This window comes from Phragmites australis, chromosome 2 (assembly GCF_958298935.1).
Source record: "Phragmites australis chromosome 2, lpPhrAust1.1, whole genome shotgun sequence".
Taxonomy (NCBI): Eukaryota; Viridiplantae; Streptophyta; class Magnoliopsida; order Poales; family Poaceae; genus Phragmites; species Phragmites australis.
This window is the reverse complement of record NC_084922.1, coordinates 3,139,238-3,160,374: the sequence shown is the minus strand read 5'-3', so window position 1 is coordinate 3,160,374 and position 21,137 is coordinate 3,139,238. Positions and strand designations below refer to the sequence as shown.

The following is a 21,137-nucleotide window of genomic DNA, read 5'->3' as shown; positions in this document are numbered from 1 at the left end:
ATATATATATATATATATATTCCGGGAGTATCAAATATACTTCACACATATATATGGTATATATATGGAGCATGTGAGTATATAAGATCATCCAAGTCGTATGTATAGTTTTTTAAGATGGTTTGCACATATTTTTTGAGTGTATTACATTTTATGTACCAATAAAAAGGTATTATCATCAAAATCTAATAAAATTGATGGATTTTTTTTTCTATTTTTTCATGTAGTTTACATTGGAGTATCTTATAATGAGTATATAAGTATACTCATAGTGAAAAAGAAATATATCCAGTTTATTTATGTGGTATATCATAGTATGGAGTATGTACTCCTGAAAGTACAGACTAGTTTTCCCCCCCTCTCTCTCTCTATATATAATTCAGATAATAACGAAGGAATACTCTCAAGCACTTGTTTGTCATATTCACTATTCTTGGTGATGAAGAGATATTCATCTTTGTTGTCATTATGAGTTTTCACATGAAAACCATTTTTACAGATATCTTTGTAATTTATAGTACATTCTCGATTACTATTTGAGTACATATAGGGAGAATGATTGTGGCTCGACTTGAACCAACAATCGATGCATAACATCTAGCGATGATCATAACATTTCTATTTTTCTGTAAGTGTTTGAAAATATTTATTCTCCCTTAATATTGTTAGTGATGCAACTATTCACTAAACATATTTACTCATCCATCTGATCATTTTATGTGAAAATCTATATAGAGTAAATCAAAATTCAGTATGAATTGACTGACATATAGAATACATATCAATATTATTTGGTATCAATCAAATTACAACATTTAGTAGTACATAGACATGCTAATAAAAAATTATAGGGATTTAGGAGACTAATTGATGTCTCCAAACATATTTTGGGAGTTGTATTGCACAAGCATGTCATCTTCAAAAAGGTGGGGCGCCCTAGAGTTTAGAGAGGGGAAAGGGGAGGGGGCAGTTGGGCCTTTGGCCTAAAGGAAATGGCTGGCCTAGGCTAGGTTGACTTGGCTCAGGTTGGCTTGACCCACTTAAAAAACAAAATGACCTTTTGTTTTTCATCTCCCATGATTTGTCGAAAAGCCAAAAAAACAATGCGACAACCTAAAAAATGACCTTTTGAATTCTAAAGGCATTACACTCTGTGATATAAATTTGGTTATACATGTTGAAAGTAATCACCATATTGATATGTAATATGATGTATATCTCACAGTAGTGGGTGAGAAACTTGCTGCTATGAGTACGAACTCCATCGTTTAAGGACAAGCGACACTACAATCATAGCCAATTCTATAGTCTCCAATGCCTTGAGTTTTACCAATGTTATAGAATGCATTCATCAAAAATATTTTGCATTGATTTATGCTATTTATTTAAGAAAAATGAGGTAGAAATTATGAAATTGTAATAAATAAATTCTTGAGAGAAGTAATTGCGATTATGAAATAAGATTTCTGTAATGAAACTGCATATATTTTATAGTGTGAAACATTAGTATTATTGAGGTAAGACACAATTAATAGTAGTAATATATTACACATTGCAATTCCTGAAGACTTGACGATCTCGAATGCGAGTTTACATGAAGTAAACATAATACAATAATATATTTAAAACTCGAGGGCTTAAATAGAAAAATCACAAGACGTAATCTTTTAATTTGGATGACGCTGTAATTTACACAAAACTTGGGAAGTTTGTATAGAATGGCACCATGATTGAGACCCATGCAATCTTCACTAGATGGCACCACCTGCCTCTGCGGTGACTGGTTGGCCACTGAACCTAATGGATTTGTGTCATCGGAGGCCATCGCCATAACCGTGAAGGAGACGATGGCCTCCTCCCTCTCTGATATGGTGGATCCACCATTGAGGGTGAAGGGGAAGGAGGAGCTTGTCGGTATAAAGGGCACACTGCCGCCATCGTTATCCGAGAGGGACACTGCCATCTAGGTTGCGTTGTAGGTACGCCCGCTGGCGAGTGGCGTTGCACCTGAGGGTGTTGCCGTAGCGCCTTTGCATGCACCTTGAAGAGGTACCATGCCATGACGTGCGCCATGTGCACTGCGTGTGCTGTGGCGTGCACCATGGCGTGAACCGATGCAGGCGCTGTTGTCATAGTGAGAGAGACGACCATGGCCACAACAAAGACCGTGGTGGGTGCGACGGTGATGCAGGGGATGGCGCGGTAGGGACAGAAGATGAAGGATATCATCCTTCAATGTCATAAGAGAGGTAAGAACTTTGTAGATCATGGATGAAGCCACTATTGATTCTTACCGTGTGAATTCAAGGCAATCGAGTCTCTCTTCTTATGTGTTATGGTCAATTAACACTTCAGTAGAATTATGTGACTGATAACGTATTGTAGACTAGAATATAAAGAACATTGTAGACAAAGAGATGAACTCAAGAAGTGAGATTTGTTATCTTTCATTGCATTGAATAATGAATTTATATGGGTGAAGTGAACTGGACACGATCATCAATCAGGTAGAGCTTTTGTTCAATTCAAGTGGAAACCCTTTTTATAGAGTGTAGAGATGAACTCATGATTGTTTGCTATCATGGTCCCAAGTTTCACCAAGTAATCCATGCTAGTTTTGCTGGCAAACAACCTTCATATCAGTCCCTCCCGCCCACAAGTTGTTAGAAACAATGTATGGACGAGCCGAGCCCCATCAGGCATTGGCATTAGACTGTGTCCAACGGTTTCCCTTCAGGGTCCAAAATCCCTTCACGACGGGATTTTTGTTCCCTTCAGCGCTCTAACGGTTTCCTTTCACGGTTCCCGTCGCGAAGGGATTCTCAGGGTCATTCCCTTCAGGCCGGGATTCTCTCTCCTTTCCCTTCGCGTTTCCCCTCGAAGGGAAGCTGTTGGAGATGAGAGAAAATAAAAGGAATGAGAATGAGAAAAAGAATCAGGAAGGGAACGAAATGAAGAGAATATGATTGAAGACAGTCTTACACTTGCCCATAAGGTGCTCAATAGAACGCCTAGGCAGCCAGCAACCGTGCATTGAAGCCAAATGGTTACCTAGGGACACGCCAACATGCAGCATTGATGGCGAAGGTAGAGCCAAAAAAATCCTAGGGCATCACTCCCCGACATATTTAATTTTCAAGTAATATGCTACTAAATATATACTAGTAACATGTGCAATTCTTTTTTTTTTGCGAATTGATTGGTTGCTTTAGAATTTTCTCAATTCTAGGTGTATAGCAAATCTATGAGCAGTAAATGAAATCAATACATAAGTTAGTGTATGTTGATGAGCCGATCAGACTTGTGATGTTAAATACAAATTCAGCTCTTTAGTACTTTTCTCAGGAACCAGGAGTGCGAGGAAGTGCTGCAAAGCACTCCAGAGTCAGAAACTCAGAACAGCTGAAGCTCTTATCAAATCCAGCAGACCAGCTGAATCCCCGCTCCAAAGAAGTCAAGGATAGCGATGGCACTGCGGCGAGCACTGGGTTAGTCAGAAGGGGAGGTGATGCGGCCAGAGTCGAAGCCGTGCTCCTGGTTGATGCGACAAACTGCTGGCATCTTCTCAGTTGGTGGCGCCCTTGCTTTCTGGGTGCTCTGCCGCCTTCACTATGGTCATTGTTCCACTCACTCAATTCTCCCCCTTTTCAGTATTCTGTTCTATCATTCTATGCACCTTACCAGCCGTACTCTCTTCTTCAGTTTCTTTGACTGTGGGTGCTTAGAAGCAAATCGGAGCTCAAACTGTTTTGCTGCCTGACTCCATGTTTATCCTGTAGGTCCAAGAGTAACAGTCCCAAGAAGTCTCAGGTGGGCGTCGTGTGGAGCAATCTCTATTAGCTCGACAACCAACATCGGCCCTGCTTGTGCAGCTCTTCAGCCCGGAGTGCGAACAGCAGAACATTGCAGCTTATGACAAAGCTGAACACAAGGTTGGATAATATCATCAGAATTTAGGGCCAGTTTACCCAGACATACGTTATTTGCTGATTCAGTATAGGAGAGACGTTTATGGCCTTCTGTAAAGTATTTATACACATGGGAGCTTGCCCTGAAGAGTGAGGACCTTGTTTTATATTTGCTATGCGTACCACCATCAATTTATCTCCGAAATTATGAGCTGGTACCTGTACGATCAAGGTTGGTCTCAGATGCTTGCAAATTGATATATTATCGCTTAAATAAAAACTTTGTGAATTATGACTTTCTCATTTGACTTCATGACTGTCGTATGTTTTTCAAAAACTAGTGAAGTTCTGGAACAGTTGCAGGATATGAAACATTGCCAACCAGGATATGATTGCCGAATCCGAGCAGAAAAAATCATATTGTTTCCCCGTGTATGTCTCGGACTATAATCCGATCGAGCTAAGAACTTGCAATTGAATTCGGTGACAACTGCGCTTGGCAGACGAATATAATCTCAACCTGCACCCGATTTCTCTCGTATCGTTCACGTCGCTACGGGCTTCCACTTCTCCTCGCGACTTGCTCGTCCGGTCGCGTCAACCCAGCGTCCGACGTCCCGCGCCGCGAGCCGCCGCAATGCCGCCCACGCTGTGCTGGCGCAACACGTGCTGCCCGCCCCGCGCGGCGACGCCGCCGCCGCTGCGCGCGGACTGCGTCGACGGCGGCCACTGTTACGAGGAGCTGCCGGTCTCGGTGCCGCCGCGCGTCCCTCGGGGGCTGTCCAGGGACGACGCGCGGAGCGCAGGAGGAGAGGGCGCTGGCGCGGCGGAGCAGCCGGTGACGCCGCCGCCGGCCGACGGCGGCGTTGGAGCAGGGCCGTGGCTCGCTTTGGTCTGTGTGTCCCTCTACAGGAAGGCGCCCGGTCCGTTCCGATCGTAAGTATAAGCTGCCCGGACCGGTGCAGTGATTTCACGCGTCGTGTCGAAGCCGTCGGTCGCTCGTGTTGCTCTTCGCTTGTAACAGTGTACCAAAACGCGCACGTTTTGCTAGAGGATTCAGCCTCGGATGTAGTTTAGACTACGTTTGCCATATCTCCAGTTTTCTGCTCCACATTAGATTTTTAGGTTGTAGATTATAGTTTAAGTTACTATCTTTAGTCTAAAATATAAATAAAATGACTTACTCAAATATTTTTAATGTATCCATAACTACAACTTCACAAACTATAAATACATCATTCTAATAATTTTTAGAGCTAGAACTTTGCCAATAAAATTTAATATCCTTAGATACGAATATGAAGAGTGAAGACCTATTTCCCTTCATATTTGGTAGATCAGATTTCATCTACATAAACATCCTGTTCTTTTTGAAGTTTCGCACGATGACTCAAACAAGGCCTCAGAATCCCCAAATTGAATGCAGCCCATCCAAAATCCAAATCACTGCAGAATCCTCCCAAAATCACCAACAAACAACAGATAGGGTTAGACAAAAAGCTAAGTTTCACGAGCTAGCTTAGGCTCGTGAAGGCTTAGCTCGGCTCGGCTCGTTGTCCAAATGAGTTGAACCCGAGCCCACCTTGCTAGTTCGTTTCTGAATCGAGCCGAGCTGAGCTAGCTCATGAGTAGCTCGCAAGCCAAACAAGCATTTGTCTGTCTTGTAAGTCCATCGGCCTCATCTCCCTCCCTTATCCCTACTCCTCATCCCGACGCATCTGCATATGCCGCTGGGGCACCACGCCCTTCTCCCTCTCATTTCGCGCCCGTGTTCCCCATAGTCAACTCGCTGCCTTCCCCCAGCGACGGTCGGGGGCCCAAACCAAAATAGGCAAGCAAGCCACCCAAAAAAGCGAACACCTCGCACGCATCACCTCCGTTGGTGCCGTGTCGGCCTGCGTGCCTCCCCCTCGACCCACGGCACGGCTCGTCGGTGACCGTGTCGTGCTGGGTCGGCCCGGGCACGATTTCAGCCCGGCGGCACGGTCGGCCCGGTGGGCACGGTGCCACGGGCGGCTCGTTGGCATAGTTAGCTTGAAAACATAAAAAAATAGTCACAAAATTAAAAAAATATAGAAAATAGATAAAAAATATAAAAATAGATAAAATAGCTATAAAATTAAAAATATATATAAAAAATAGAAAATAACCGGGCATATACGTGCCGACCTGTCGTGCCGCGCGCTCGGCCCAGACACGACCCATGACCTCGTGTTGTGCCGACCCGGCCCGTCTCCACTCGGGCCGTGCCTACAGTGCCGTGCCTCAGGCTGGCCTAATAGGCACAGCCCATTTAAACATCTTTAAGCACAATCACATTGCTAAGACATATAAAAATAAGACGGCTGAGCCAGGAACTATGCCTCACCATCCTCCACAGAACAATAAGAGGTATTATCACTTGCATATTGCATCTAGTCTTATTATCTTTTTTTTTATATATTCATTAAGTGAACAATGTATGTCTCTAGGAAAACATCAACCAAAAGAAAGAAAACGTCCATGCATGCGCCATCTACACCAAGCAAGAGATTCAAAATTGCAAGTGTTGCTGCCATCAGGCCAGGTCTAGTTAACAGATCTGCTAATGTTGCTACCAACAGTACATATCCAATTACCAGGAGCCACTCGCACACAAGCACCCCAAGAAAAGCCTAAACAAACTACTATGTTAGTCTCAAGGGTATCTTTTGGTTAAGATCCGATTTAATTACCTGTGTGGATATTTAAGATTTGTGAATATGTAAGTGGCTATGTGCCCATCTATCTAGAATTTATCATGATGGTTATGGCTAAACCTGTGATGTTATATTGTGAATATGTAAGTGGCTATGTGCCCACCTGTTTAGTATGAAGATTTAAGACATGCTCTTAGATCTATTTTAGCATATATGTAAATTTTTGTTGTTTACGCTAGGAGGGAGAAAAATGAATTCTGGTTGTTCATGCGCATTAGGAGGAAGCAAAAATGAATTTTGTTATTCATGTTGGCTGGAAGGGAAAAAATGGTAGAATGGGAGGGGCAAGAGTGGTCACTTCATGCGAAACGTTGAGAAAGGGCTATCTGATACAAGCAACAAAATCAAATATCCGTCAGAGGTCTGAAAATAACAGTGGTAGGATGAATAAAAAACTATGCCAAAATAGTAATATATGTCACTGTGCAGTGGGATGTTTGCAAACTCTTGCGATAGGATGCTATTTGAGCAATTTTCCCTTTTAAAAAAGCCCAGGCAGGAGAAGGTTCGTGATTAATTTCGCACAAAGCCTAACGCAAGGCGTGGGGCCCACGTTTACTTTTTCTTCGTCCTTTTAACCGACCCCACTCCCCACTCCCCATTCCCCATCCAACTCCTCGCGTAAACTCTCGTCCTCACCAAACGGCTAGAGCCGCCGCCGCTGCCGCCGCCGCCGCCGCGCACGCAGCAATGGCGGACGTGGCCGAGCTCGTGCGCCTCCTCGGCCTCAGGTTCCCGCTGCGGCCATCGCCTCCGCAGCGTTCCGGACCGACCCCGCGGCCCTTGCGCCTGCTCAGAGCTCTCCCTCGCCTCCCGCGCTGCCCCGCCCTCACGCTCCGGTGCCGCGCGCTCGACGCCAGCAATCCGGCGGCAGTGGAGGGGGAGCGGAGCGAGGAGGACGGGCTGGAGGACGAGGAGGAGTCCTACTTCTCGGTGACCTCGTCGGGGCTCTCGGAGGTGGACTACCTCGGGGAGAGTACCAGGGGGGATTTGAACGTGCGGAGGGAGCATCTCGAGGCGCTTGGTGAGCTCCAGCATCGCCATAATTTTCAGTGCTCACTTGCTGTTGTTTCGTGGATGATACTATGCGCGAGGTTAAAGTAGTGTTACAATGTGCGACAAAAGCATCAGGCGTCATATATTCTTATGTGATCAAGCAAACGGTTTCTCCTATTGGAATATAGTACCACAACAACATCGAATCATATTATAAACATCGTTATGATTACTTGGAACTGCTTCAATTGTAGGTGGGGATTGTAGGTCAACGTTGCATGGTCCTATAGAGGAGATAGCTTGGAAAGAAGCGGGAGAGGCTGAATCATTGCTTCATGACTTGGGGATTGCAGTAAGGTTCTATCCTCTTTAGCATGATTTTGTCCTTGTTGATGTTTGGTATGCATCATCTGTTTCTATTCATGTTCTCTGTAAAAGAGCCCACTGATGTTGTGACCAATTTAAATTAGTACTTCAGCGTCAGTCTAGCATGACACAATCAATCATCACAAATACCATAAGCTTCTACGGCCATGTGCTTGACTGAAGAGAAAAATAATAATATTTCCCACTTAAGGAATCATTACTCCTTCCTCCACTATTATAAAACCGCAGTATTATATTTTACTAGTCTGTTAGAGACTTTTTCTTTTTGATGTTGTCGTTATTATTCCGTGAACTAAAGCTGTTTGACCGCCCATGGATGTCAGATTTTAGTCCACTGGGACTCAAATGTCCTCATGTGTCTGGTAGTGGAGAAGTCCGTAGACTCAGTACCTCGCTACTCTCTTTCATGCCCACTGGGTACCTCTGCTACAGTAGGTACTATTTATCTTTCAGTGGGTGAACATCAAAGTGTAGGCTTGTAGCATCAGCAGTCATCATGGACCCATTAGCAGTCGATTATGTCAATGATCGTTTGTTCTGCAGAACAAGGGCTCTTTAGTCTTCATTAGAAACCGTGACGTGTCAGTTGATATCAGCGATGTTTGACCGTTAAGCATTGCCAAAAAGAAAGAGATGGTTAACGGAAAAGTCACAACAGGAGAAGTGCATTTTCTTTGCTGGTGGAAGAGAGAGAGAGGTTTCTCCTTGTGGTGAAAAGAAAATTTTCTTGTGCAATGACCTTTCAGTTTATCAGTTGTATTAATTGTTGCAAAATTAAGTTATGGCAGTTTTTGTCTATTGGGAAGGGGCTTTAAAAAACCACACTATTAGAAACAAGTCTAATTTACTTGAAAATGCATTCCAAGCTAACTGTTGCAAAATGGCATGTTAAAAGTTTTTACATGATGGTGTTTGACCAGGCTTTTTTTTAATGAAAAAGTCACAAAGGACATCGCTTTGTGGCACCATAACTTCCAATGTTCAGTGGAATATAACTTCAGCGGATACATTAGTCATAGTCTCATGGAAAAGCCAGAATGTTCTAAGAAAAGGAGGAATTGATGATAACATGACATTTTAAAATACAAGTTATATTATTAACCTTTTACTATAATTTTTTCTGCATTGTGAAGTAGCTGTCCTGTTTTCTTGTGTCTGCTAACACTTCCTTCTTGAACTTCTATTGTTGCTTACCCCTTTGCCAATCATATCTTGGTTGGGCATCATCAGGATGATGAAACAACTCAGCCTTCCAGTAACAATATGACAGAAGACTAATGCCAATTTGTTCAAAATGCAGGACCCTTTTTCAGTAAGACACTCTCCTCGTGGAATTTTCTGCACCAGGACACTAAATCTTCGATCAATCAGTGTGATTGGCTATGATATGGACTACACATTGATTCATTACAATGTGATGGTACTTCAATACCCATTTTCTTCTTTTCCCTACCAACTGTTCTGATACTGAGGATCACATATGGAAAATTTTGTATATTTGTTGAACTGATACAACTGGTTATTCTGAAGGATAATATATGTATGGTCCTCAGGTGTCAGCTAAGGTTAACTCGTTGGTGACTTTGTTGGCTTTAGTTCATAAACTATCATTTCGGGGATTAGATGAAGGGCATTTTCAGTGTGATGGTTGCTGTTTTTTTCTTCTCCATGAGTTGCTGTTCACCACACTTATGATGGTAGTGCTGTGATGTTTATGCAGGCCTGGGAAGGGCGTGCATATGATTATGGGATGGAGAACCTGAAGGTCATGGGTTTCCCAGTAGATGACCTTAAATTCGATCCTGACCTGGTAGTGTTCTGGTGTGTACTTCATCTATAGTAAATCGAAGCACATAAATCACCCCTAGTGATACAGTTACTCTGCCACAGGTCATAAGGGGCCTTGTTATGGATAAAGAAAATGGAAACTTGGTCAAAGCAGACCGTTTTGGCTACATTAAGAGGGCCATGCATGGTACCCAGATGCTTTCCACTCGTGATGTGAGGTAGAAGTAATAAATTTTGTAATTTTTTTTCTGTCCTCTAGGGTATGAGAACTCTTATTCGTGTCTGTAAACAGTGGAATATATGGAAGAGAATTGGTGGACCTGCGGAAAGAAAGTCGATGGGAGTTCCTTAATACCCTTTTCTCTGTTTCAGAAGCTGTCATGTTCATGCAGGTCACTTACCTTATCATTTTTATAATAACTGCCATTTCAATTTCATGTGATACCAGTTGATATCTATTTTGTTTAAATCCACATTGATCATTCTCATTTTTGTATTCGAGGAGCTAATGGTGTTGTCTCTGTTTGTTTGTATTTCAAAGCAATTGAATTAATGAAATTTTTAGAAGCGAAGTGTTTGTCAATATTAGTATACGACTCAGTAAGAGTTGCAGAAATGGTAAAAAATCAGATCAAATACTATGCTAAGTGTTAGCCAGCTGAAAGTTTTTCTTCTCTAGTCGTTTGGTGTTTGCTTCTCTTTCATCCTCAAATAATGTGCCTTTGCCTTCCAAGGATGAAGGATGTGAAGTTCAGGCATAATTTACCTCTTAGATTTAATATAAGTGTATCTGTAGAGACAATGCCCATTGAGTATGTAACAGCCAGAATATGATAATTCTTTTGATAGCAGTGAGGTTTGTAGTAGCATCAAATGGGAGTACTTGGTGCTGTTGGTACACTCGCACTTGTCTTGTCCTGGGCATTTGACTAAGTTATGACCGAAAAGCTCATCCAGCTAACTTCTGTGGGGTAATAGATCAGACAGTATTTATTCCTAATACATATGAATTGATATGATCAATCCTGTTTTGATTTATTTAGGGAATAGTTGCAGTCGTTTGAATATGTGATAACCTTGAGGGTCTCTTGCAGTGGACATTTTCTTAAGTTTGAATTGAACAATCTTTATATGGATATTGGTCTTTTCAGATGGTTGATAAGTTGGATCAGGGGTTGGTTCCAGCTGAACTTGGGCCATTGGATTACAAAGGGCTATACAATGTAATGAGCACTGCCTTCTTCTTCTTATATACAGAAAGAATAAAAAAAATATAGCCCAGCCACCAAGCAATGTTTCCACTGACTTGTTGTGGAACTTCTGTTATTATTGTCCACTTTTCTCTTGTCATAAAATTTGGACTTTTTTCAGGCTGTTTCCAGAGCACTTTTTCGAGCACATGTAGAAGGTCAACTTAAGGTACTCTTGGGTCTTTTAATATGATATATTTCTATATTTTTCTGCAAATTTCTTTAGCTGGTTGCAATGTAGAGCGAAATAATGGCTGAGCCTGAGCGATTTGTAGAGCCTGATCCAGAACTGCCTTTAGCTCTTCTTGATCAAAAAGAGGTTAGCACACTGCCATGTTATGATTTATGAGCTCACGATCCAACTGAAGTAATAAAGTCATTCTACTGCAATACTTATTTACCCCCCTCCCCCCCCCCTTCAACCTATCAGGCTGGAAAAAGGTTGATTCTTATCACTAACTCAGATTACCACTATACGAACAAAATGATGAATCATGCATTCAATCGCTTTCTTCCTAATGATATTGGATGGAGAGATCTGTTTGAAATGGTGAGTTTTATTGCTCATATATGCTGGCTATTTTTAAGGGGACTGCTTGTCAGTCTTCTCTTACGGAACATACTTGAACAAAAGCAAGAACATTCTATTCTTTCTTACTGTAGGTTATAGTCTCTGCGAGGAAGCCAGAGTTTTTCCAACTTTCACAGCCATTTTATGAGATTGTAACAAATGATGGATTGATGCGCCCCAGTTTCAAAGCAAATTCAGGTCAAATTCTCGGCGCTGTTACTATTGTTCAACAATTTCTAGTAGAATTTCTATAGTTCTTCTTTTTCAGTGTTAATGAACATGTTCAAATTTATTCCCGCAAATATGTATCATACTTTAGCTTTAAGTTCATTTATCTTGAAAAGCTAACACAACAAATGGACAATTAGATTGATCAAGATGGGGAGAAAAGGTGATATTCTCTATTCTTTCATGCTAGGAGAGGAATAGAAAAATGTTTGGCATATCAATTAATTATTACATTATGATTAATAGTTTACAACTTCATATGACCTGAATACATATCTAGTGTGTTATAACCAATAATACAAAGTAATCTGATATGAATCCTGTTGCATAATTGAGTTATCATGTGCATGTGCAGATGCGATTGGGTTTTTTTTTTTTTGTATCATAACATAAAATTGAATGTTGAAATTGCATATAATGCATAACAAAAGAAGAGTATATGTGTACTGTGAAGGTTTCCATGTCTAATATTATTTGCAGTTGTAACGCCATTGCTCATCAATGCAGGAGCTACTTCCCTTTCTTTGCAGCCTTTTTATGCATGTTTTGCTAGATCATGCAGCGTTGATTTTTTTTTCCTTCTAAATTGTGCTTGTAGATGACTGCCAGCTTGAATGACAAAATTGCTTTTCTTTTATCTGACTTGTTACCCATTTGTCATTTGGGTGTTTAGGTGGTTTATACTCTGGTGGTAGTGCTCAGATGGTTGAGAATTCACTAGATATTCATGGTGATGAGATATTATATGTGGGGGACCATATTTTCACTGATGTAAGCCAATCAAAAGTTCATTTACGATGGAGGACAGCATTAATCTGCCGAGAACTAGAAGATGAGGTTAGGCTTCTTACATTTTCTCACAAATTTATACTAAATGGAATTGTGTATAGCATTTGGCATTATCATTTGCTTTCCAGCTACAGGGATACAAGGTAGGAAGCTTTTTCCTGGAACTTTTTACTGAATCTGTTGGTGCTATTTTTCCTGTCTTGCACTTGATTTCTTAATCTTCTAGAAACCTTTTCATGCGATAAAAAACATAATTTTTGATTTTTGATCCTCTAAATATCATATCAAGCTACATTTGTTCTTTTTTGAGAACTGCATCAGAGGTCCAACTTCCCTTGTCTCACAATCTCACTTGGGTTCTTAGGTTTCAGTTTGGTTGGTCCCTATACTCAGCATACCATGCCCACTATATTTGGGTGAAGTGATGAAAAAATGACATGAATGTGCCTGAGAACACTGTACAAAAATTCAAACCAATATGCTTTAAGACCATGACCCAAGTTGGTTTAAAGTTTTTTTTGCTCATCCGTTGATTCTGAATTCATCTGAAAGCAACCTGGAAAGGACCACAATTAGTTATGTTGTATGCGCTATGCTGCTGATAAAGCAGTGCTCTCTTGTGTTTTAATCAATCTATTCTTCTGTGTCTGCAGTTTGATGCACTAGTCAGAAGCCATGCTCAGAAAGAAGAGCTTATCACACTTATACAACAAAAGGAAATTGTTGGGGATCTTTTCAACCAGCTTCGCCTTGCTCTGCAGAGACGCACTAATTCACGTCCTGCACAGGTATTAGAGTGAAGCCATGATGCTTTAGTAAGCTTCAACATGTTCAATCTTCTACCTTTTGAGAAGCTGATTTTACCCATAATAATATGCTGGTATCAAATAATTTCAGCAATGCACTGCTGCCATTTATAAACTTTCAACTCAGCCGAAAGTGAAGATAGTCTGGTGTTTTTGGCTTATTTTTTCAGGCATTGAGAATTTTAAGTTCTTAATATACTAGCAAAATTATAACACTTTATTTTATTTTTTCAGACACTCACTGCAACTTGTATGGATGATCAGGAGCTTACAGAAAGTATGCAAAAGTTGCTTATTGTTATGCAGAGATTAGATGAAAAGATTGGACCAATGCTGGAATCGGATGGAGAACTTTTCAATAAAAGGTACATCAGTCGCGGCCTGAATTCTTATGCAGCTATTTAAATTCCAAAAATCCTTCAAATTTGTGGTTCCAAATCTATTGCCTATGTATTTCCTGCAGAAGGAATGACTCTTTTACAAAATTCATGGCTTTAAAATCTCACTGCCGTTCTTCTCCCTTTTTCTTCTTTTGCTGCTCATTTCCAAGGACTTTGATTTAAATTTCCATGACCGTGGAATCTATTTATTGATTTTGTTCACAAATATCCTGGTACATATCTCTTTAATTGTTAGAAAAAGTAAGCTAAGCAAGTACTTTTTCCTCTTAAGATGGGGTTGGCTGTCACGTGCTGGCTTATGGGATAAGAGTCATCTGACCAGGCAAATTGAAAAGTGAGTAGCTATGATTTTTGTAGTGCTGATAATACTTTATGGGCAAACTTATGTGTGTGAATGAAACTATTTTGTCTCTGCTGTAGATATGCTGATATATACACATCAAGGGTTTCAAATTTTCTACACTATACCCCGTTCATGTATTTCCGATCACAAGAACAGGTAAATACACAGCTCCATATGATCTGTTGTTATGTTACCTTTGACGTTTTGCTATTGTCATGTTTATCGGTTCAAACTTGAGAATTCCAATTCGCTGAAATGACTGAAGGACCAGAGCAGTAAACAGAATGACTGCAATCGCTCCCACTACCTTGGAGCTTGTGAAAATAACATTAGACATGTCATGTTGATGAAGCAACGTAATCTTATAAGAACTTTGTACATTGTGAGAAATGGGTTAATTTTCAAGAGAAGGCACTATAATAGGTAGTTAAATAAATTAGGAAATGATGTAGTACATAAATATTTGTAGTGAACTTTCTATTTTAAAGATGTTTTTGTATTAGGATGGATATGATCTTACAAGTAGTGAACTTTCTCTAGAAGGCATTCACATTTGCCATCCAAGACATGTAGAAGGCAGAAATGTGATGCAGGCATACATAGGACAGCAAGAAGAGTACATGTGGAGAGTGATGGTAAGGGAGAAAGGTGTGCAGACTAGCTAGTTGGCACCAAAAGAGCGTATACTCTTAAGTTGAGAAAGTACTTGTATGTCAATATAAGTATAGTGTTAGTGTTTTTGTAATTGTTTCCACTCTGGGAGTCTGGGTTTAGGATCATTACAATGCTGACTGGCATGCTTTTAGAATTTTCTTTTTTGGTATGTTCATGAGTAGATTCTTAGCTAGGGAAGTGACTCTTTTCTCTGACTAGCCTTGAGTAGGTATCTGTATCGCTACTCGCAAGCTACCTTAACTCATATCTGCAGTATTTGTGCTTATAGTTTTGTGTTACAAAAAATTACTTTGGTGAAAGATTATGATGTTTATTTAACATCGTGAAAACCCCTAATATGTTGACAAGTAGTTCATTGAGTCTGCTTATTTAAAGAACATTAAAATTTTGTATGCTTATTAGTAGTACAAAGCAGTGGAAGACAATTATCATGAGCATGCTTCTTTATGCTCATGTTTGTTTACTCACCATATAGTGTTTCTAACATGAAACTGGGATACGTGAGCATTTATTGAATCAACTAATCATATTATTGCAAACTTGCAATCACCATTTTCATTGTTTTACTACTAACCTATCAATCCTCGAAACATGTTTCAGACACTTGCGCATGATGGCCATTCTTATTCTGGGGGAAACAACCTTAAACTTCAATGAGTCTGTTGACGTTTGTTAACACGTGAAGATGAGCACAGAGAAAGAAACTCACGCCTGAAGATGAGCAGAGGGGAGAAATGAAAAGAATGATGAGACGATCGTGGTTGTGGCTACTGATGTGGTAATAATTGTTGTACTATTATGTATGCATAAATAAAGTAGCACAATGAAATGATTGGTACGGCCAGTTTTGGGTTAGTGAGGCACACGACTGGTGTTTTTGTATTTACAATGTTACATTGTATATGTAAATTGTAAAGTGCAACAAAGTGAAGATCTAAGTCATTGGACGTGGTTATTAATATAAAGAGAAAATTAGCTAGAAGCCATCATAAAAATGTATGAATTGGAAAAAAAATAAAAAACGTATGAATTGGAAAATACCAACCATCGTGTGTGATGCCAGCACGTAGATCCTAGGACCACATGTTAGTGACACACCGATACTATTTCTAAGTCACTTGATCTTTGTGATAGTAAGAGCAATTCGGCCAAATATAAAATGATTTCACTTTAACGTAGAAATTTTACATGAAACATTATAATTTCGTGACGTGTACTATAATGCATCACCTTTGAGCATTCAAGGTGTGTTTGAAGCTCCATTTGTGACTCGAGAATTTCTGTAAAAATGATTCTAAAAAAGAGAATTTCTGTAAAATTCCTGCTGTAAATGGGCCCTGTTGCCCTAACCCATTTCACAGTTCACTTCCCAAAATTTTTCCATAAAAACTTGGGCACTCGCCATCCTCCATCAAGGGAGGCCTGCGTGACACGTCACCACTATCCTCGGCTCCTCCCTCGCCCACCATCCGTGCCTGTGCGCAGTCCGACGCCGACGCGAAAGCGAGACAGCCAACTCCAAAAAGCGCCGCCCGGCGGAAGGCTATGTTGCGGCGGATGCGATGGATGGCGGACGGGGACGGGCAGTGGGCCCCACATCACCCGCCCCAAGCAGCTTGACTTCCTCCACCGCTTCATGGCCTCCCCGCTCGTCCCCTCCTCCGCCTCCCGCGACGGTCTCTCCGTCCACCACGCCCACCTCCCCCACCTCGCGCACAACTGGTAAGCAACCCACATTCACTAGTCACGATGATGAACTTTGCCCAAAAGACCCGTATATACATGTCTATGCTGCTCCTGGGCTGCTGCGCTAGAGATAGTGAAATTTGATTTACAATCTTATTTTGAGCTTAGGCGTCATGGATAATGGTGGCTATATATTTGGTTCAGGTAGTCTAATTGAGATGGTCCTGGATTTGATCCAGTATGCTTGTTTGGTGGTGTATCATTTGCATATGACTTTGAGATTGGTTAATTTTGTGATCACTGTGTCAATGTTGACTGCTTGGAGTCACCATTGTTAACTACAAAGATTGTGGGCCTCCCTTGTCAATATATGGAATTGAGAGGACGTCAAGGGCAATGTAGGTTCTTAGGCTCCTAGAAATGGTCTCAGTGAATGAAACATGAGGAGTATATTTGTTTGGTGGTTGATTCTAGGTGACATGATTTTGGTTGTATTTTTTGTTTATTACAACATTGTCTGCTCAGGGAGAGGTACTGTCTAATTCAAAGATTTGCTTGCCCATGGTTAGTATAAGGACAGACAGACCAGCCTACCAAATGTCTAATAGCTGATTTTACTTAATGAGTGACAAGTATCTGACCAAACTCATGTTAACTAACAACCAGATGTGATCTGTTCAGGTCTGTTACCATCATGGAGCAAATTCATGTTCAGAAGTTCGTGTATGTCGTCAACGAGAAGTCATTGAATTGGCAAGAAGGGGCTTCCTGGTCCAATGACGTAAAGAAACACTTGCATGATGTTATGTCTCTAGGTGTAGGCACAGAATTTTTTATCACACCAGACACCACTTTGCTGCTGGAGCTGTATGATATCAAGAAGGGTGATTGAGGCGAAGCAACATTTCACCACAAGGCAAAAAATCTGGATGCTCTTAAGCTATTCGGTATACAGTTAGTTATTTGTGGGTATTTTTGTTACTTTCACCGTAATTTCTCAATAAAACATGCTCTGTTTAGTATGTTGATTAGGGCATCTAGTTGTGGGTAGGGTGTGACTGGTTAACCTTTTTATCTTTTTTTTTTGGGAATGACTAGTTTACTTAACCAGTGACTGTGGTTGCTGTTCTAGACATTTGGATGAAATAATCATTTCTTTACCTATTGCAGCTTCCTCACCAAAATCTTACATTCAAAGCATCTTGGCCTGGATTATTTGTTGATAAAAGGGAGTGTATTGGGATGTGCCATTGTCATTATCAGCTGACCTTGCATCAGCTGGCTCCAGTTCTCGATTGAGTTATCATCTATTGTTGCAGCAGAATAGTGGGGAACCAAAATGTTTCAGTGGTGACGAAACCAATGATGCTCCTATTGCTCTTCTACCTGGCTTATGTGCTAAAGCAGCTGTTTCCATCAGGAAAAGCATTGATGTTTGGAGAAAAAAAGAAGATAAGCTAAAAAACGTTCAGCCATATGATATATTTATCTCGGATTCATTGTTTCGTTTACTGGTATCGTTGGTAAGCATCCACCTTTCATTAGATACAGACTACAGCTTTCAACCAGTCACAGCTGTCTCTGAGTGTCTCTGGGCTGGAGCAATTTATTGTGCAAGCTCCTTTTGTAGAAAATTCTTTGCAATTGCTTGCTTGGAGGTTCTGTTGTTGCCCCTCAAATTTCTATAGAAACATTTTCATTCACACACCATGTTGTGATTCTCATTTTCAGATTTCAAGATATAACCTGATGATAACATAATTTATCAATTTCTGGCTGTTGTTATGTATCATGAGATCTTGCAAGTCAATAATATTGTGTACTTCCTATGCATACATTACTGTGAATAACTTGGTTTCCCTTTACGTTTTACACTCTAGCATTTGCACTGATGAATCATTAAGACATGTAGTTCATCACTGCATGAATTATTATTTTTTATTTTGTAGCTGCACCAAATGTTTACCCTTTCTACTTCCTTTTCTTTGTTCAGGTGCAGTAGCCAGTGGATATTTGGGGGATTGTTCAAAAAGAATGTCCACACGAGATGAAACACAAAAAAACAGTGCCTTTAGGATGTTTGACGAGAGGAATAAATTTGGTGCCTTTGCAGACCTCTTTGCTTCTGTTACTTTTACTGCTCAATATGGGAACTTTCAGAGGCTTTTCTGGATTTGACAAGGGCAAGTGCCCGATTCAATATCTCCTCAATCTCGTTGTTCTTATGTGGTGCTTCTCGCCTTGCACAAGATTTCTTCTTCTCCTGACGACCTGATCTAGAGACATTCTGCGATGTTTGTCGAGATGTGGTTGTTTCTCTTCAACAACAGGTGAACCGTATCTTTGTTTCGTTTCAGCTTGTACTCTGATACCTGGAAGGCTGGACTAGAATGCCATTCTGTCTGCTTGTTGGGATATTGGCATCTTTCCTATTGTTTCAGTTACTCCTTACATGTCAATCTATTGTGCACTGGGATTATTAAAAAAAGCTGAGATGCTGGGGACCAATCTCTAGTATATACTACTAACATTAATGAATGTGTTGCAGGATAGCTTAATCTTCTTATCTAGCAAAAACTAGGCTATGCTTAGATATAGAAGGACCCCGGATTCCTTATCTAGTATGTCGTAGCATAAACTATGGCTTAACCATTGCTTGCTACTTATTAGTTATAGTTATGACTTAAGCCACCAATCTCGTTTGGGAACAAATTTCATTTACTGAGATATGAGAGGTTAAGCATGCTATGATTACGTGCAGCTATTGATGTTTTTCATTATAGCATAATAGTATTATATGGTATCAGCTTCCTAGAACGTAGGATTCATTATTGCGTACTACCTTTTTGGTGATTTCCCTCTGATTGCATACCTTCAATAAATTCCAAGCACATAAATTAATTAGACAAGACGATTATAGAGGGTAAAAGCTATTATAGAAAAAAAATAGTTCGCATTTAATAAAGATGTTCCTTGTTCTTCTTTCAGATAGTTGGACCCTTCAGTTTTCACGTTGAGTCCTCAGTTACCATTGACCCAAGAAGACATGACCATTTTGTTCGAGTGGATGATTCAGTTTTCGCAATTGATTGGGCTCTCAGGGTCCTGGGTTCAGCAAAGGCCATGGTGGAGCTTCGTTTCTTTGAGGCCTGAAGGCTTCAACTCACCATGAATGCCATATAATATAATTACGGGATTTCAAGGTCACACTGATGTCACTGAGGATCAGATCATGTGAATGGCTGATGCTGCGTTCATCAAGCCAATTGGCCGTCTCGTAAAATCTATTTAGGATGTCTTGCTTGCAGGGCTTGAATCATCGTTCTTGCATAAGGTTATATAACTTGTGCTGTTCTCGGCATTAACGAAGGAAGGTTATATGAATTGTATGATAATATGTTCTGACTATGTTTCATCGGCCTTCAAAAAGAATACCTTTTTGAGACATACATTTGCTCGTCATCTGAGTGATGCCATGTGATTGTCTCCTAAGCCATTACAGCATCGACTGTCTTCAGTTACCTAATGTACTGTTTTTCTATTTTCGCTGATATGTGGCAAACATGTTCACATATCATATTTTTCTCGTTCACCCCTCTCCTACTGGCCTCTCTCCTTTCAATCGGTCTCTCTCTGCTTTTCCTTCCTCTGGTTGGCCTCTCTCTGCCTTTCTCTTCCTACTACGCGCTCCTCTCTCCCTTGTATCGTCCTCTCTTTCTCTCTTAGGCTGGATGCCTCAGGCTATATGCGACGAGTTTTGCTAGTGTCGAAGGTAACTCGATTCTAAAACACGTGGGAGAAAGACGATGTAGTAGTCATGTGGCAAAAACAGCTGACATGGTAGCCACGTAATTAAAACCGCTATTGTAAATCACTTCAGGAGTTATGTGATCCCGTATTTTAGTTCAGGTGTTAAATAAATAATTTTAAAGTTTGAGAGTTATCCAGGCAGATAGTTCATGGAAGGATTTTTGACCTTTTTCATTTTTAATATGGGTTCAAATGAAAAATCACCCAAAAAGATGCTACCTATCACCATTCTTTGAAGGCCTTCAAAAAGAATACCAAAAAGATGAACTCCAGTTTTTTTATTTGAAATAGATGAAATTCAATTTGAAATCAACCAATGCATCATAATGGGAAATAGTATAGTGCATAAAGAAACATTCTAAATACAACAACCAATCACACATTACATTTAAGGGCATAATATAATAAATTTGTATATATTAGCATGAAGAGGTAAAAAAAAAAACTTCAGTTGGTTGCTTACTGGGTTTGACATGCTTGCTAACCTACGTCCTAAGTATTTTTATGTTATTTTATTAAACCAAGTTTTGATACCACGCTATAAGGAACCGTCCAATTAATATTCTAATTAATTATTAAATTGATTATTTACTTAATCACGACTTCACTAATTAATTAGAATAGTGCTTCGGTAGTCCCGGCATATGTTTTGTGCTCAAGATCATAACACATATCTTTCTAACATATCACATCACAACAAAACTTAACAAAGAGCGAGTAATTTAATTATATTATAAGTTATTAAGTATCCATAATTTCTT

General features: G+C 40.3%; 1 protein-coding gene and 2 pseudogenes across 1 annotated transcript; all 3 read left to right on the top strand.

Annotated features, from left to right (window-relative positions):
• The first annotated feature begins 3,466 nt into the window (after window positions 1-3,466).
• LOC133909764 (uncharacterized) lies at window positions 3,467-4,083 on the top strand (annotated as a pseudogene).
• Window positions 4,084-7,246: 3,163 nt separating this feature from the next.
• Window positions 7,247-15,822, top strand: LOC133894346 (uncharacterized). Its single transcript, XM_062334856.1, has 17 exons — window positions 7,247-7,670; window positions 7,897-7,994; window positions 9,330-9,449; window positions 9,750-9,839; window positions 9,920-10,035; window positions 10,110-10,209; window positions 10,969-11,040; window positions 11,189-11,236; window positions 11,309-11,386; window positions 11,498-11,617; window positions 11,731-11,836; window positions 12,540-12,703; window positions 13,309-13,443; window positions 13,696-13,826; window positions 14,134-14,196; window positions 14,283-14,361; window positions 15,481-15,822. The coding sequence occupies exons 1-17, from the start codon at window positions 7,337-7,339 to the stop codon at window positions 15,535-15,537; spliced, it is 1,911 nt and encodes a 636-aa protein (XP_062190840.1). The 5' UTR covers window positions 7,247-7,336; the 3' UTR covers window positions 15,538-15,822.
• Window positions 15,823-16,210: 388 nt separating this feature from the next.
• On the top strand, window positions 16,211-20,020 carry LOC133910301 (protein TRIGALACTOSYLDIACYLGLYCEROL 4, chloroplastic-like; annotated as a pseudogene).
• Window positions 20,021-21,137: the final 1,117 nt, after the last annotated feature.